Raw genomic sequence first — 15,648 nt, 5'->3', positions numbered from 1 at the left:
ATGTATATGTATATGTATATGTATATGTATATGTATATGTATGTGTCTTCGCTGTTAGACTCGTTATGCAAGGCAAGAAATCATTATCCGAGTACATCATCCGGGCATCGTATACGTTTTCGGTAAAGACTAATGCCAATGTTAGCGATAGTGCTTGTGATTATAGAAATGCCTGGCACTAAAGCTTGCCTGGAACGAAGTGCGAGAACGCACGCCGTTACTTGTGACATAGCCTATTAGCTAAAACGTTATTCTGCTGCTTGATAACACCCACTGTTCACAGAACCATATTTCACTAATAATGTAATGTATATCAATAAACTAATATACTAATATATACTAATATATATAATGCAGAGAGACATATAATACAAGATTGCGTGGCACAGCTTTGCTGTTGATCCTGAGCGCTGCGCGCGGATGAGACGCGCAGTTCTGCGGGATATGCGCACGCGGATTATATGTGATATCAGAGGCTGCCTGCATAAACCAGTGCGGCCGAATCTTTCCAGAAAGTCAATGAGCTCAACCATAACACTATATGCTCAAAAAGATTTCAGCGTGGGGTCTGATGTGAGATAAAACATTCCTAGGATAGGCACTACTACACTCCACACTTGCTCTATTGGCTAGACTGTGGTGATGGACTTATGGCAACATTAGGAATGCAATCACAGTAAGGCGTTGACGCTTAAGCGTCAAGTCTACGTGTAATTATCTGTGCGCAAGAAAACAAGAGGTATTGCTTCTCCCGGACGAGGTAAAAACGGCAAACTAGCAAACGTACGCAAAAATCATGGCTATATATACACGGCTGACCGCAGGCAAGACGACGTACGTGTCTACACCTCTGTGCCAGAAGCAAACCCATCCGTCTGACTGTACTCATGCGCAAGCTATAAATACGTACCATGTTTGTCCGTGATACGGAAATGTATAGAAGAGAAGAAAGCCAAAGAGAAGCTATTTTTCTCTTACGATATCGCGTGCAACCAACTACATTTGAGCCGAGCGAAATCCCAGGTGTACACCCACGCTCATGGTTCGTAGCGCCACGGACTACTAAAAGAGTAACGCGTTCAAGCGAAAGTAACGAAAATGTGTGCGTGTATTCGCGAGCGTGCCTTCGAATGCGTGTGCGTGCATGCGTGCGTGTGTGCTCGCCCGCAGCGCATGTGTTTGCGTGTATTGGGGTGCGCGTCTGTGCTCGTGTGCGCGTGCATGCGTGTGCGCGTGTGCGCCCATGCATGCGTGTGTGTGTGTGCGGGTGTTCGTGCGTACGTGAATTCGTCATACCTTTTCGCTAAGTGCGGCGGACATGGCCACGATGATGAGGATATTAAACACGGCCGACCTGCAATAAAACAAATGTTGAGAGTATTAACACTTTATACGCATCACAACATTACGTTTACCTTACGAGATCTGAAGCGAAAATTGAGGAAGCGCAAAAGTATCTGAAATACTTGCGAACCTTCGCACAATGCTAAAAACACCGAAAGCACACTGTTTTGGCAAGGTCGTATACATCTCGTGTACATCAATATTTTGTCGGTTGCATGATCGCATAGAACATTTATGCTATCAAGAGAATTACTAGACACGATATGCACATTTTGGTTAGGTACATTTCTGTTTGACATACAACAGTTACGCATCGTCAAAAAGTGATGCACCTGGTATGCGCTCATTTAACGCACGCAGGGTGTTTCGTATGCGCGAATATCCTGAATGCGTAACGTGTATAAACCCTCGAATTCACATGAGTCGAAATGATCACATGAAGAAAACTCCAACACAGCGTTTTCTTCGCGGAGCCTCGTGATTTTTACACATCTATTGGATTAAGAGTACGCGAGCCGAGTAGGTGCGTTCGCTGTGTGGCACTGTCGAGTCACAGGAGTTTTTACATGGCGAATAGAAACGTGCCTGAACTGAAAATTGTATATCGAATAATGGCGTATCATTGCAAAACACATTTAAGTTAAACATTCTATTTTGAAGCCGGTTAATTCTGTTAGAATCTTAACAAGCTAACTCTTAGCTAACCAACCCTACCTTTCTTTAGCTGAATTAGGAAAATAGCATCATTTTGGTACAGGGATCCTAATAATTGGCTTGCGGAATTCGTATCAAAATTATACCTACCTTGTGTTTGCATCCGCAATGATGTGACTAAACGCTGAACTAACCGAGTACAGTGTGCTAGAAATCGGCTGCAGAGTCAGCTAATTGGATACCATGGATTTCTTGTTCTTTAATTAGTTAGACCCGATATTGATATTATCCCCCTTCTTAAGCACTTGGTGAATTCTTTACTTTACATGCATTTTATTTAATATAAATTAACGTTCATAACTAATATAATAAAAATTAATATATAATGTTTGCAACTTCGCACAAAATGACCTTGCTTTGAACATCTGAATGATTTTGGTTGGCACACAACTGATCTCGACTATGTTGTGCACATTAGTTCCGACTGATGAATGGTCATGCTGCCATGGCAACCACTTTGTATATATATATATATACACACAACATTATATATTATATATATATATATATATATATATATATATATATATATATATATATATATATAGAGAGAGAGAGAGAGAGAGGAGGGAGAGAGAGAGAGAGGAGAGAAAAGAGAGAGAGAGAGACCGATGACGGAGAAAAATTAGAGAGAGAGAAGAAAAGAGAGAAAGAAAAGAAAGAGAGGAGAGAGGACACGAGAGAAGAGAGAGATACGAGGAGAGAAAGAGTATGAGGAGAAGAGAGGAGAGCGAGAGAAGAGAGGAGAGAGAGAGAGAGAGAGAGAGAGAGAGAGAGAGAGAGAGAGAGAGAGGTGAGAAGCACAAACAGAAGCGATGGTTAACTTAAGCAAGTAACCATAAATCATAAATAACACGATGGAAGGCCGTTCGTAATTTGATTGTAACATGACTTCAGGATGCAATCACGTCTAACGAGATAGTGAGAATGGAGCAGACCTGTCATTATTCCTAATGACGACATTATCCTTGCGAACCTACGTAGAATCATTAATCAGCATTGACCCTTAGCAACATGTACTAACATGCTTAGGGCGGGCGACTGTCTAGAGGATATGCGACATCGTAAGACGTTAGAGTAATGTGTGCACGCCTCTAACCGAAGGCTCAACCTTCTTAGTGCGCCCACCGTAGCACCCACCCCTTACCCCACACATACCCCCACTCATCCACCTTTCTCCGATAATTTGTTGTTGTTTTTTAGTTGGATTATTAACGATTAAGTTGGATATGTAGAACGTATTCGTATACCGCTCGCTGCTAATCCGAGAACAACTCGAAGCTAAAACATGCGTCGGTTCGCAATGAAACTTCGGATCCGGATCCAGATCCTGATTCAGTTTTTCTCTTCTTACACTACTACACATTGTTAGTTGAGATAGCAACGGTTATGTGCTCGTAGTGATACATTCAACACACGTGTTATGCGGCCAAAGACCTATCTGAAGCATGTACAGTTGATCTAATGTTTCCCCTTAATTATTCTCTCCCCTCTTTTCTTGGTTTTGCAAGTAAAGATATCTTTTTTTTAAAGATGAGTTTATTTGTCTATTTTCTCGTCGCGTTTCGATAAAAGAACATCCTTCCCTCGTGGTGTTAGTTACCCTGGTCACCACCAACCAAGTCTCGTAGTACCTGGGCCTTACCCAACTATGGTCCCTACTCCGACGTCGCTCTTCACGGACACGCCGACAACGGAGGTGAACAACTCCGGAGCTGACGACCCTGCCGCCATGAAGGTGGCGCCAGCAACATCCTCCGACAGGTCCAGCTTCTCGGAGATGGCCTCCAGAGAAGGCACGAAGAAATCGTCACATATGATCGCCAGAGCTGAAATCAACAACAGTGGAGGCGAAGGTGTAATATACCATGATGACGATGACGACGACGACGATAATATCATCATCATCACCATCACCATCATCATCATCATCAGCATCATCATTATCATCATCATCATCATCATCATGGAAGTAGATGGTATATGGTAGTAAGTTGATAGATGTATGTTGATAGATGCATGTGGTTGGCTGTAGTTAGCGGTAACAAACGAAGCGTGATGGAGATAGGCACCTATGCGTGAATTCAGTTTCCATGCAGATAAACAACATCGATCCTATACAGTGTATATTTTTATTAGCCGCTAGCGCAAGCTACACTTTATTTCCGGAAGGCATTCTTGCCTCCGCCGTTACCCATCATGCGACACGCGAAAGTCTATTATTGTTATTCTAAGCCAACACGCAGGTTTCTCGCGTGAGATGCCATATAATTCCCAATTAAGTAAGCACGAGTTCCCATTACAGCTACATTACAGCACGACCAGTATGCGCGCGTGCGTTGGAAATATATAAGAAGTGCTGTTTTTTTCTATAAATAAATATGGTGACACGCGTTACATTCATTCACTTTGTGTTTTTTTATTGTGAATTGTGCTTCCGGTAACAAATTCGTTGTAGTTGTTATCATATTAGGGAGACTGTTCTTCGCGCACGACTGTGTATAATTTTGTATTGCATTTGAACATTCGTTTTACGTATACTGTTATGAACACCTTTCATGTGGATACTTAATAATTGGCAAATAATTTGTAGTTACATCAGTCGATACCATCTAGATATTGAGTGCCTGAGCGAGTATTATTGAAGCGATAATGTGGATGATATTACGCACCGTATGTGTAAAACCGCATAAATGTGCGCCGCGTTTCTCGGCACACTTCAGGGAAGTTTATAGCAGCATTTATTAAAGTTCGACTACGAGGGATGCTCGTCGTGTACGAGTAAATCCAATTATGATACTCGCGTGCGTTAGTCTCCAGCCGTATTCACACATGCCCGGCGGCTGTCCGATATACACCAGTATGTAGTGGTTGAATCGAAGAGTCCAAATGATCAAGACAATGATTTTCACCTTATTATAGGCAGCTAGGTCCGCCGGCGGAATTTTTTTTTAGCTGCATGCGCGTGCCTTGCTCGACGCGCGGGACATGATAGGAAAATCGCATTCGTGGACGAAATTCGACTTTACGCAGTCTACGTGTATAAATATTGCTCAACGTCGTTCCGTCCTGTGTTGGAAACGTTCGCTCGTGCACATTTCTTTACCCCACCTCCAATTTTCGCTCTATTTTTTACTTCCATCAACGTTATTATCCGCAGCCGCGGAAACAAGACTCGCAGGCGCGCGGGCGTGACGTAGCCATGGCGACAGTGCAGCGTATAAACAGATTTCTCATAGTCGACGTAGGCTTCCTTCACAGCGCTCGAGGCCCACGCGGCATCGCCTCGGGTTCCTCTTGTCCGCACTTGCTAACAGCTCACAGTAGCTGGCAGCGCGCCTCTTTAGCGCATGAGAGATTCTTTTTTCATGCGCGTCGCACGTAACTGCCTCCGTGCATGGCGCACCGGCGTCGGTTCGGTAACAGACAGTGTGTCGGATACCCGTGAGTCATTAACGAGAGGTGAGCGCAAGACACTTTAGTAATGGATTGATTTAAAAAAAAAGATACTACGCAAGTCGCACCCACACTGTGCCAACGCTATTCCTAGTTCTACCTGTGTAGCTCTTCACAACAGCCTGAGGCCGGTCTTGTTGTGGAACGACGGTGTACACGGAGAAGAGCATTGGCAGACCCACAAATGGTGTCTACGGATGGGTGGTAGCAACCCAAGCGAGAGATGCTTTGTGGAATGCGCTGTAAGACGCCTTCCCACTTGGGCTCCACTGCGCATTCGGCTGCTTTGGCAGCAATTCTTAGCCTCTAGTGTAGGGGCTAGACCTCGGAAGCAATAAGTAAACTTGGTGTTAGAAATGCTCGTGAATGACTATTTCGCGTTTAATACGCTCGTTTTCTGGTATTGACTCTTGGAACGGCGAGCCTCGACTTGATGGCCAGCCCTCCTAGATACGCCATTGAGCTAAAGACGATATACTTCGACCGCTGATATTTCATTAAGCTGAGCTTGATAAACATCGGCAGCCCAATTTCAACAAAACTAAAGCGAGAAGCTGACAAAATGCGCGACGAATGCACTGCCAGCGAGTGACTAGACATGTAGTTATTACAGTAAAGCACGCAAAGTGCACGAAACCCTCCTATATGCATTACTCTTCTCCAACTCGTACAGTGATTGCGACGGTGCGCAAAAGCTGAATGCGTAAATTGTGCGTACTCGTCGCCTTTCTATCTTACCACGCTAATTACAAAATGCAATCGTCTTCGCCGTGATTACTCTTGTTCGCTCGCTGCCTCGCCTTCTAGTGGCTTTCACATACAGGTGTGAAGAGTGGCAGCGACAGCGCAGTATCCGTGTAATAGGAGCTGTCAGGCGCCGAAGAAGTGAAATGCTGAAGAAATATAGCGCTCGGCCACGGCCGGAGCGCGTGTTCGGTATACCTAACTCCCACTGTCCAGTGATGATGTACTGACGCGGTTACTTCCCAGTTTCATCCCAACGCTCCCCGCGACACCGCATCCCAGTCTGGCTTCTTTCTTTCTCTTTCTCCAACCCTCTCTTTCTCTCTTTCTCTCTCTTGCTCTTTCTCTCTCTCTCTCTCTCTCTCTCTCTCATTCTTTCTCCTCTTTACTCGATTTGATTCTGTTTTCTATTCGTGGACCAACCACCTTCGCGACCGATCTCTGTATGAGATCTCCCTGGTTACCTATGACTTTCGCGTAACACGAACCACACGTGGCCGTGGTTTCTCCTCAGCTACAAAGAGCCAGCATGTTCTGCTAGCATCTATGATAAATACGACATACGCATATACGCTCTCCTATGACGCTTCCTCTATTCCTATGAAGATTCTTCTTATGACAAATATTGTTGCATGTGTTGTGCGCATCATAGGAGTTTAGGAGCGCTATTATGAACGCAAGCAGTGAATTTCAGCTGTAAATTAGCGGAACGAAGTTGACTCGCCTATATTTGTCATAGGAAGAATCTTCCTATGACAAATAGTGTAATAGGGGAGCGTACATGCGTATGTCGTATTTGTCATAGATGCAAGCAGAACATGTTGACAAAGAGCAGGCGCGCGTACCACCCGGGCCCACGTTAGATCGGTCACCTACCGGCGAGCCAAGAAGCGACAAATTTTCTTTATATTTGTAAATATATATACAGATATTTAACCGTTTGCGCAGCATAACTCGTCACGGCCGCCACACACGCACACACGCGCGCACACTCGTACATCGTAACCTATATAGAGCAATGTTGGAAATGGCACCCCGTCCCGTGGTCTGGGACTGGTAACTTTCGATCAGAGTTGGCTCTTTTTTATGGATTTGGCTTTACGATATGGGTTTAAATAGGGCCCTATATAGCCCTATATAATATTCCATATAGCCCTATATAATACCCTGTACGGTTATATATAGTACCATATACTGTCATATATCGTACCCTATATGGCCTTATATAGTATCTATGCGGAAGATTTAAGTACCCTATACAGCCATATGTAGTACCTTATGCGGCCCTATATAATACCCTACACGGTCCTATATGCAGTACTTTATGAGGCCCTATATAGTGCCATATACGGTCCTATATAGGGTCGCATACGGTACTATATAGGACCTATATAGTTACTATACAGTATAGGTATAGTCTTAGACTGAGACCCGAAATTCTAATAACCTGAGAGACTAAACAGAGTAGCTTTCCTCAGACTAAACAGCCACCCTGCGCACGATACAGTCACTGTTATAGCTATATATACACTTTTAACCTAAATGTTTCCGACCTGATAATAATATCTACAATTTTGCCACGATAGTTATTGCTTTGTAAACCAACATATACTGTCGATCTGCGCTTCTCAAATTAAAGCGTGACTAGAGTTGTATATGTATTTTTACGGGAATTCGTGATCAATACCACCATACCTCTCAAAGAAATCTACGAAGGAAAGGAAAGGCTAAATATCACATAGCCAAGGGGAGTAGCACGACGTTATGAATAGAGACGCCACGTTAGTGACGTCATTCATGATTAGATAGGGAGGAGGGCCTACTACTGTACTATTGCTGCGTTATCATATTAATGCACTAATAACAAAACATATCTAATTCAGCCAGTTGTTGAAAGCTGTGCTATTTCTTCTGACGACACCGGTGAGTGTGTGCGCAGCGCGTGCTTGTGCGCGTGCGCGTGCGTGGGCGTCTGCGTGCGCGCGCCCCTAACGCGCGAAAGCGCGTTATGGCCTTGAATGGCAGAACAGAAACCCTATAATATAGTTCTCTCTTGCATGTAATAATGTTATTGAGTTTTCTTTCTCTCTGACCTTCTACAGAGCTGCAGCTTGTAGCCTTACGAAATTACTGCATTGAGGGTTTGAGTGCGAAGTGTTTGCCGAAGGGACTGGAAAGAGCATATATACCCTCACGGGAATTTTCTTTCCTCTCAAATGTCTGAAAGACGATTACCCCTTTTATGACTCCTGATTTTCAGTTTCTCACCAAAGTGCGATACTAGAAATGCAAAGTGTCACTTGACTGCTATCGTGCTCTGAGATAATACAAAATAAAGTATTCACCCAGGTGTGCCCGAAATATATGCCTGCCCTGCCAGGACACGAATATGAGCCGATTGTGTTCGGACGAGGAAGACTTAAAAAGGTAAAAAACTCATTTGATCTGAGAGTGAAGTGAATAGTCCCGCTCAAACGACAGATATCACGCGGTTACATTCCCGGGTGACATTTAACTCGGTTGCGTTTGCACGACAAAAAAGTTCCCGATGACATTTCCTGAGTGGTGGCCATATTTAACGGGGATGGTAGCATTTAACCGACATCGCGAGCAGGGTTAAAGCTACCCGAGTTAAATGCCATCTGGTCACACACCCCAGTTGCGTTCCCACTATAAAGAGTTACGCGGGTAGTTACGCGTATAGCACTTAACTCGGAGAAGTTCGTACGACAAAGTACATGACAGCATTTAACCTGGTTGCCTTCAGACGGCGTTACGGGGATATACACCCGTGTGGGATGTAACTCGGATAAACCGTTGAAAAATGGGCCAACGATGCGACACTATTGGCAGAAGAGATGTTGGAACCCTAGACCTGATGTTAGCTGCGTGGGTTCACCCTGAGTGCTAACAGTTATCTAAAAAATCTATCACAGGTCCCTATCTTGTGCAGACGATTATCATAATGTACACTATTTATATATTTTACTTCGTATCCACTACTGAATGAGACAATAGAACGCGGCAACCTATGATAGCAGGAGTACACGGGGAGCAATCTCTATTCATGTACTCCTACGCCATGTACTCATATTTAATATCTATTCCTGTACTCCTGATGATAGCCTAGTCCCTAACTGCCTCCATGACGAGGGCAAGCACCGATAATGGCGCTCGTTCGCCGGCTATGTAGCGATTTTCCGGTAATAGCAACCGAACGACTATGGAGCGAAATCTTCATTTATTATAGATTTATCACCGCAGTGATTTCCTATTGACACCAGTTCCCAGTATATAGCGTGCACGTAATTGTGCGTGCGCATCTCTTGCTGCATCTTGAGGCGGTGAGCCCAGCGCAGGTATAGGGGCGTGGCAGCCGTGGGCTACATCCAGCAGTAGCATAATAATATATGGTCCACAAGACGGCAATGCTTTTTCACGCGGATAAGAATTTTACGTTCGAACTTCCTCGATATTCACGCGCAGGCACACGCGCACGCACTCACGCACGCACGCACGCACGCACGCACGCCCTCGCCCGCACACGCACATGCGCACGCACATTTGTCACACTTGGGGTAATGTTGGAACACTGGAAATGTTTTCGACCAGATCTTTTGTGGGTGCGCGTGAAACCTGCTGTGCTCTTAATATACAGTATAACTAATATTATATATCTGCACGCGCATACGAGGCTCTATACAACATAGATATAAACTGTTAATCTTAATACAGTGTAGTCCTTACCCATAAATGTCACTAGCACAAGAAACCCGTAAAATATTATCCAGGCAATCGGGTAGTGGACCGATTCGTAATCGCATCTTTCCCATTCCACGGTCGAGTCCTCGCTACTCTGCAGTTGTCTTCCACGGGATCCTACCGACAGAGATAGGTACAAAACTCATAGAACTTAATAGAATGTGAGATTACTGCCTATATAATGAATAGCAAGTCGATTGGTCGATAGGTGTATGACCCATATATCACTATATTAGAATATATCATAGCAGACAAATATACGTGTAAATATCTATGCATATGCGCGCACACGCGCGCGCGCGCCCGCACGCATGCACACACGCACATACACTCACATAACACATAACATAACATAACATAGCATCAGGAGTCTATCAATAGATCAATATTGATAGACTCCTGATAGCATAGCATAGCATAACATAACATAACATAACACAACATAACATAGCAGTTTGCTATGTTATCCTCACACACACACACACACACACACACACACATACACATACACACGCGCGCGCGCACGTTCGCGACGGATGCACGCTCGCGTTTATCTTACGCTTAGGTATATAGGCGTGTTAGCATATGATCTGATTGAATAATCACAGAGAAGATCATGGAAATTAATTTTGTAATTATTACTGGTTTTGCTATTATTTTTAAATATCAAAAAATGAGATATAGAAAGTGTAGCTCTAGATTATGCGCTTAGAAAATGTGCGTGCACTCGCGCTCGTGCGTATGTGTGCGCACGCGTGTGTGTACGTGTAATTAGGCTCGTTAGTTCGTAGGATGTCAAGAGTATCAGTGATCTATTCATGTGCTCCCGATAGCGTAGTGTAATGCACGCAGTCACGTCCTCAGCGAAGGAGGCGGGGCGCACTTACAGTAGCTGCTGGTCAACGCGCTGATACATTTATCGGAAGTAATTAGTAGGATAAGTATAAGCGTGCGCGTCAGTGACTAATATCACCGACTTTAAATCATCTGCGCATCTGCTCTGATTATGTTAACTCCGTGATGTTAGACCTGACTAATAAGCAGCGAGATCGATCTACCCACGCGCGCACGCACGCTTGTATGTATGTATGTATGTATGTATGTATGTATGTATGTATGTATGTATGTATGTATGTATGTGTAACCGCAAAGATGATAAATTCGTAGCATGAACCTTACTTTGAGCTACGCTACAGATCGCAAGGCGTTAGGTTAAGGTGATTGCTATCATGAGTGACCTGACTGCAATGTGCAGGTAAGCGTAATCGCCGTCATTATTTAGGTAATATCAAGGGTTAATAATGAAAAATTGTCATTATTTGTCATTATTAACCCTTGGTAATAAAAATATTCGTTACACACAAGTGACACAATCATTCTGCCGTCGATCGGAAAGCATCACGAATAAAACGAAGCAAACATGAAGTCACGCCTTTCTGCCCCCTCGTTTCATCCATTGCCAAACATCATTATTCATAGATGAGAGTTAATTTGGGTTATCAATCTTCCTACAGTCATTTGCAGTTATTTATTCTGTGTAGCTAGGATGCAGAGTTCTCACCGGAATCGATTGTTACTAATTAGAAATCTAGCGTAGTAAATTTGAAAAGGATTCATTGTTGTATCAATGTCAAAATCATTGCGGGATGTGCGTCAAAGCGGTCGTGAGATACATTGCTTATTCTCATCATTACCATGTAAATCTAATCGTTTACCGCAGTAATATGATCATGCGAAAGGTGCTGTTGACTACGCTAACAAATTGAATACAATTGGTTTGCCGCTTCATATTTCCTATGACATGAAATCGCCTAACGACCATGACCAGTAGGCGAGAGTATAGTGGGCGTCAACTGCGGACTGTATGAGGAAGAAAAATAATAACTCTCTCCTAACCCTCATTCGTTGCGCTAGTCAGACAGGCATTTTCTTCTATCGCAATGCATTAAAGTACTTCTCCCGACGGGACACGAATTATGAAACGCTAGCTCGTATTATAGTCTGCGGGTGGCATCTGACCGCTATGCACGTGGATCACATGCCTGCTGTTAGCTGTAGGCCATACAACTCTCTCTCTCTCTCTCGCTCTCTCTCTCTCTCTCTCTCTCTCTCTCTTTCTCTCTCTTTCTATCGGTTCCGCACTGTCTGCAAAGAATGCAATACCGCAGAGGCTCGCCGTATATTGTGCATCGCTCATACGGTGCTCGCTGGCACGTAAGCGCTGTTTAGGCAAACTCAATTACAACACGGCGCGCTCCGACGTCTGGTTGCAACTTGAAAAATGCGACACTCGATAGGATTTATTTTCACACAGACACCAGCTTTACATTTACTATGCATACATCGTCAAGTATCCCCGCAGGATTGCGCACTTAGAAGCGTGTATTTTCTGCGGGAATAACTGATACTGAATTAGTAAGATCGCCAATCCGTCAACAAAACTAGCTTTTCCATATTACGGATGGCAATTCAACGTTTAGCCTTTTGGAGCCAATATAAAAAAAAAAAAAAATAAAATATATATATATATATACATGAAGTGTGGATGTGTTCAGTCGGTTTATCATTTGACATAATATATTGTGTGTTGATTTTCTTACCAGGTGTGTCTAAGAGTGATAATATATTAGGAGAACATCCACGGAGGAAGCCTCTTGAAAACACGAAATTCAGCATTTGTTAGTAACTGTTGAATTTTGCGCGTATTTTTTCATTAGAGTTTCATGGCCGTATATTTTATGCTCTCCTGATTATTATATCTAGCAATTCTCTTACTATACAAGCCATCTAAGCTGTGGCGCTAGTCTAGCACACATTATAAGTTAGAGAGCATGATATCTCATATTAGGTATCTCACATCCTCTTTCATCCTTACCGTGGAATTACAATTATACATCTATATACCTGTGTTATATATCTATATATCTGTGTAGCGCATATACCATACACGGTGTGGAGCTAGGTTTAATGACATGCAAGCCTGTCACGCATGCGCTGTATGGACGCCTGTCACCGCATCTCGAATGTACACATGTTCCCGTCACGGCTTAACGACGCTAAAGACAAAGCGACACGGTCACAATCGCCTGCCACGCATTAAACTTTCATACTTTTTTCAAAAGCCCCGAAGTAAGTAAACGGTTGTCCGGGCGCAAGAAACCCGCAGCTGATTATATTTGCGCTGATATCAAGTGGATGGAAGCTCTACTCGACTGTCGCGTAACTACTCGTCGGCGGTTTTTTTTTAGCAGACGGCCGCCTTGACGGCGCGTTTAAAAGTCAAGTCGCCACCTTGAGCAACACTCACGGGCGATGCTTCAAACGCATGTTTGACATCTTATTCTCTCAAACACTCGGAACAATGGAGGGACGCATATATGTATATATATATATAATGCTGGTTAATTAAAAAGACACCTTTCTAAGTACACCCACTAGGCTAAATTCATTGATGCTTCTATTATCTTTTGGACCACCCATTGCGAGACAAACGGGATATAGTAAGCAAGTATATATATATATATATATATACACAGGCCCACACATATGTGTATATATATATATAATGCTGGTTAATTAAAAAGACACCTTTCTAAGTACACCCACTAGGCTAAATTCATTGATGTTTCTATAAGCTTTTGCTCATGCAATGCCAGTAAGTACGCTAACAGCATAATTAATAACGGATAAGGCATTGACACTCTCACCACTGCAGTGACGCCGAAATAGGTCATCATCGCGACACTGAAAATTTGGCGAAGGATCAATAGGAAATTACTCATTAGCAGATCTTAGGCAAGCCTCACGCCTCGCTGAGGCAACGCGACGGATATCTGACGTCGCCGTACGTCATGTGTTTCTGGCGGGCTACATCTTACAAAGTTATCGTGTACTGTCTCGGTGGAGACAGTCTGCGCTTGGCGGCACCTCTTTATAGAGTAGCATCGCCTGTATATCGTTACCGACTGTATGACCTTTCCACTAAAGGGATTCATTTGCAGGGAAGTTAACACTGACTGACCTTGTCTCAAAAACAAACAACGGCCGATCAACTGCGTTTACTGCCTGACTGATAACAAAATCGTCTTTTCTCGCGCAATTTGTCGCTGCGTTCTAAACAGCGTGTCATTCATTGTCGTCAAATTACCCCCCCCCCCGAAGACAATATCTTATTATACGTGCAGCGATACTATTAGATTATTATGGAGGAATGGGGGATGTACATAGCTAGAATACTGCTCGGACAGAATGTTTGTAGCCCAAACGCTTGCATCCGTACTCTTAGTGGATAATAGATAAAACATAAGAGCCATCCAATCAAATGTCTTAATGAAACGTTTGATGTTTACACACTAAACATCTATAAAACGCAATAGAAAATTTCTAATAATTGCACATGAAACAAGATGCACGGGCTTTCCTGACTCAAAGGTACCGAGGCGAGTCAAAACTCATCGGCTATTTGATGTGAGGCGAATTTGAGCCAAAGGCATGTACCATGACATCGCTGTGTAGCACATGCGCAGTGCTAGAACAGGTGGCATGTTCGACTTTGACTTGTTTAACAGTGTGGGCTATTTTGTCAAGCTAGAGTAATGTTTGTAAACAGGCAAATTGTTCGCTGTCGTGGTTATATAAATGATCTAGTTTCATAATTAATATAATATAATATAATATATCATCGTCGTGCTGCTGCTGTTGCTGGTGACTGTAGATGCCGAGTAGTCCGTAGTAAGCAAGCACTACCAGTACGGCCGCAGCGACAGCTCTTCGCATCCAGCTTTGGTTTGCGATCCGAGTTTTGTCGTAGCATAACAGTTTTCCCCAGGCGACGTGTCGTCTTTTTCGATATCCCAGCAGCTGTGCCATTCTGATGAAGGAAAAATTACGACGCAACGCAATTACGACGATATCGGCGCGAAATCGCAACAGCAATCACGGGCCGCCGCGGTGGACGACGTATATATCTCGTATAGATGCAGTCGCCGAAAACTTCCGTCCTATCCGCATTTCCACGAGATATCCTCCCTGCTCTTCTTTGATCGGTAGCAAGTCTCGTCGCTTATATACTAGGAGGCAAGTGTACCCACGATATGGCGATGTTCGTTCGTCGATGTAGAAATAGCCGCTGTGGAATTCCCCGGCTATGCACGTGACGTTAATTTACGGATTCCCTCGCTAATTATTGCCCCCGCGTAGAAACTAGGCACGCACGCATCTCGGCGCGCAGTCATATTTACCCTCTAATTAACGAGCTTTACGTGTAGTTGATATCGATCACATTGATCGAGCTTTTCGGAGTTTGCCCCGCGCGCATCTCCTTATCTATGTGGTAGGTATTGATGCGAAATACGATCACGAATCGCTGCACCGCCTCGCTCGTGCTCGTAGCAGTAGCATTGTGGCGCAGATTTCCTCAGATTCTATACAATATATGAAATAAAGTAGGCTTTCTATTTCTTTATGAGAAATAAAGTAGCTATTTTGTTCACAGTAATATTAGTCGTATAATAATAATAATAATAATAATAATAATAATGCGTGTGTTGTGATGCCCTGACTGCTCTAATAATAATAATAATAATAATAATAATAATAATAATAGTAGTAGTAATAGTAGTAGTAGTA

General features: G+C 43.5%; 1 protein-coding gene across 1 annotated transcript in view; it reads right to left on the bottom strand.

Annotated features, from left to right (window-relative positions):
* LOC106821353 (sodium/potassium/calcium exchanger 3-like) overlaps nt 1–10,133 on the bottom strand; it is a 29,981-nt gene extending 19,848 nt beyond the window's left edge. Inside the window, exons 1-3 of the mRNA XM_014826116.1 lie at nt 10,006–10,133; nt 3,704–3,887; nt 1,297–1,354 (exon numbers count right to left, since the gene is read on the bottom strand). Of these exons, the coding sequence (XP_014681602.1) occupies nt 1,297–1,354; nt 3,704–3,887; nt 10,006–10,009 (246 nt within the window). The 5' untranslated portion in view covers nt 10,010–10,133. The remainder of the gene's footprint in view (nt 1–1,296; nt 1,355–3,703; nt 3,888–10,005) is intronic.
* Nucleotides 10,134–15,648: the final 5,515 nt, after the last annotated feature.

This window comes from Priapulus caudatus, unplaced genomic scaffold, assembly GCF_000485595.1.
Source record: "Priapulus caudatus unplaced genomic scaffold, Priapulus_caudatus-5.0.1 Scaffold70, whole genome shotgun sequence".
Taxonomy (NCBI): Eukaryota; Metazoa; Priapulida; class Priapulimorpha; order Priapulimorphida; family Priapulidae; genus Priapulus; species Priapulus caudatus.
The sequence above is the reverse complement of the archived record's forward strand: the minus strand, read 5'-3'. Positions and strand labels throughout refer to the sequence as shown.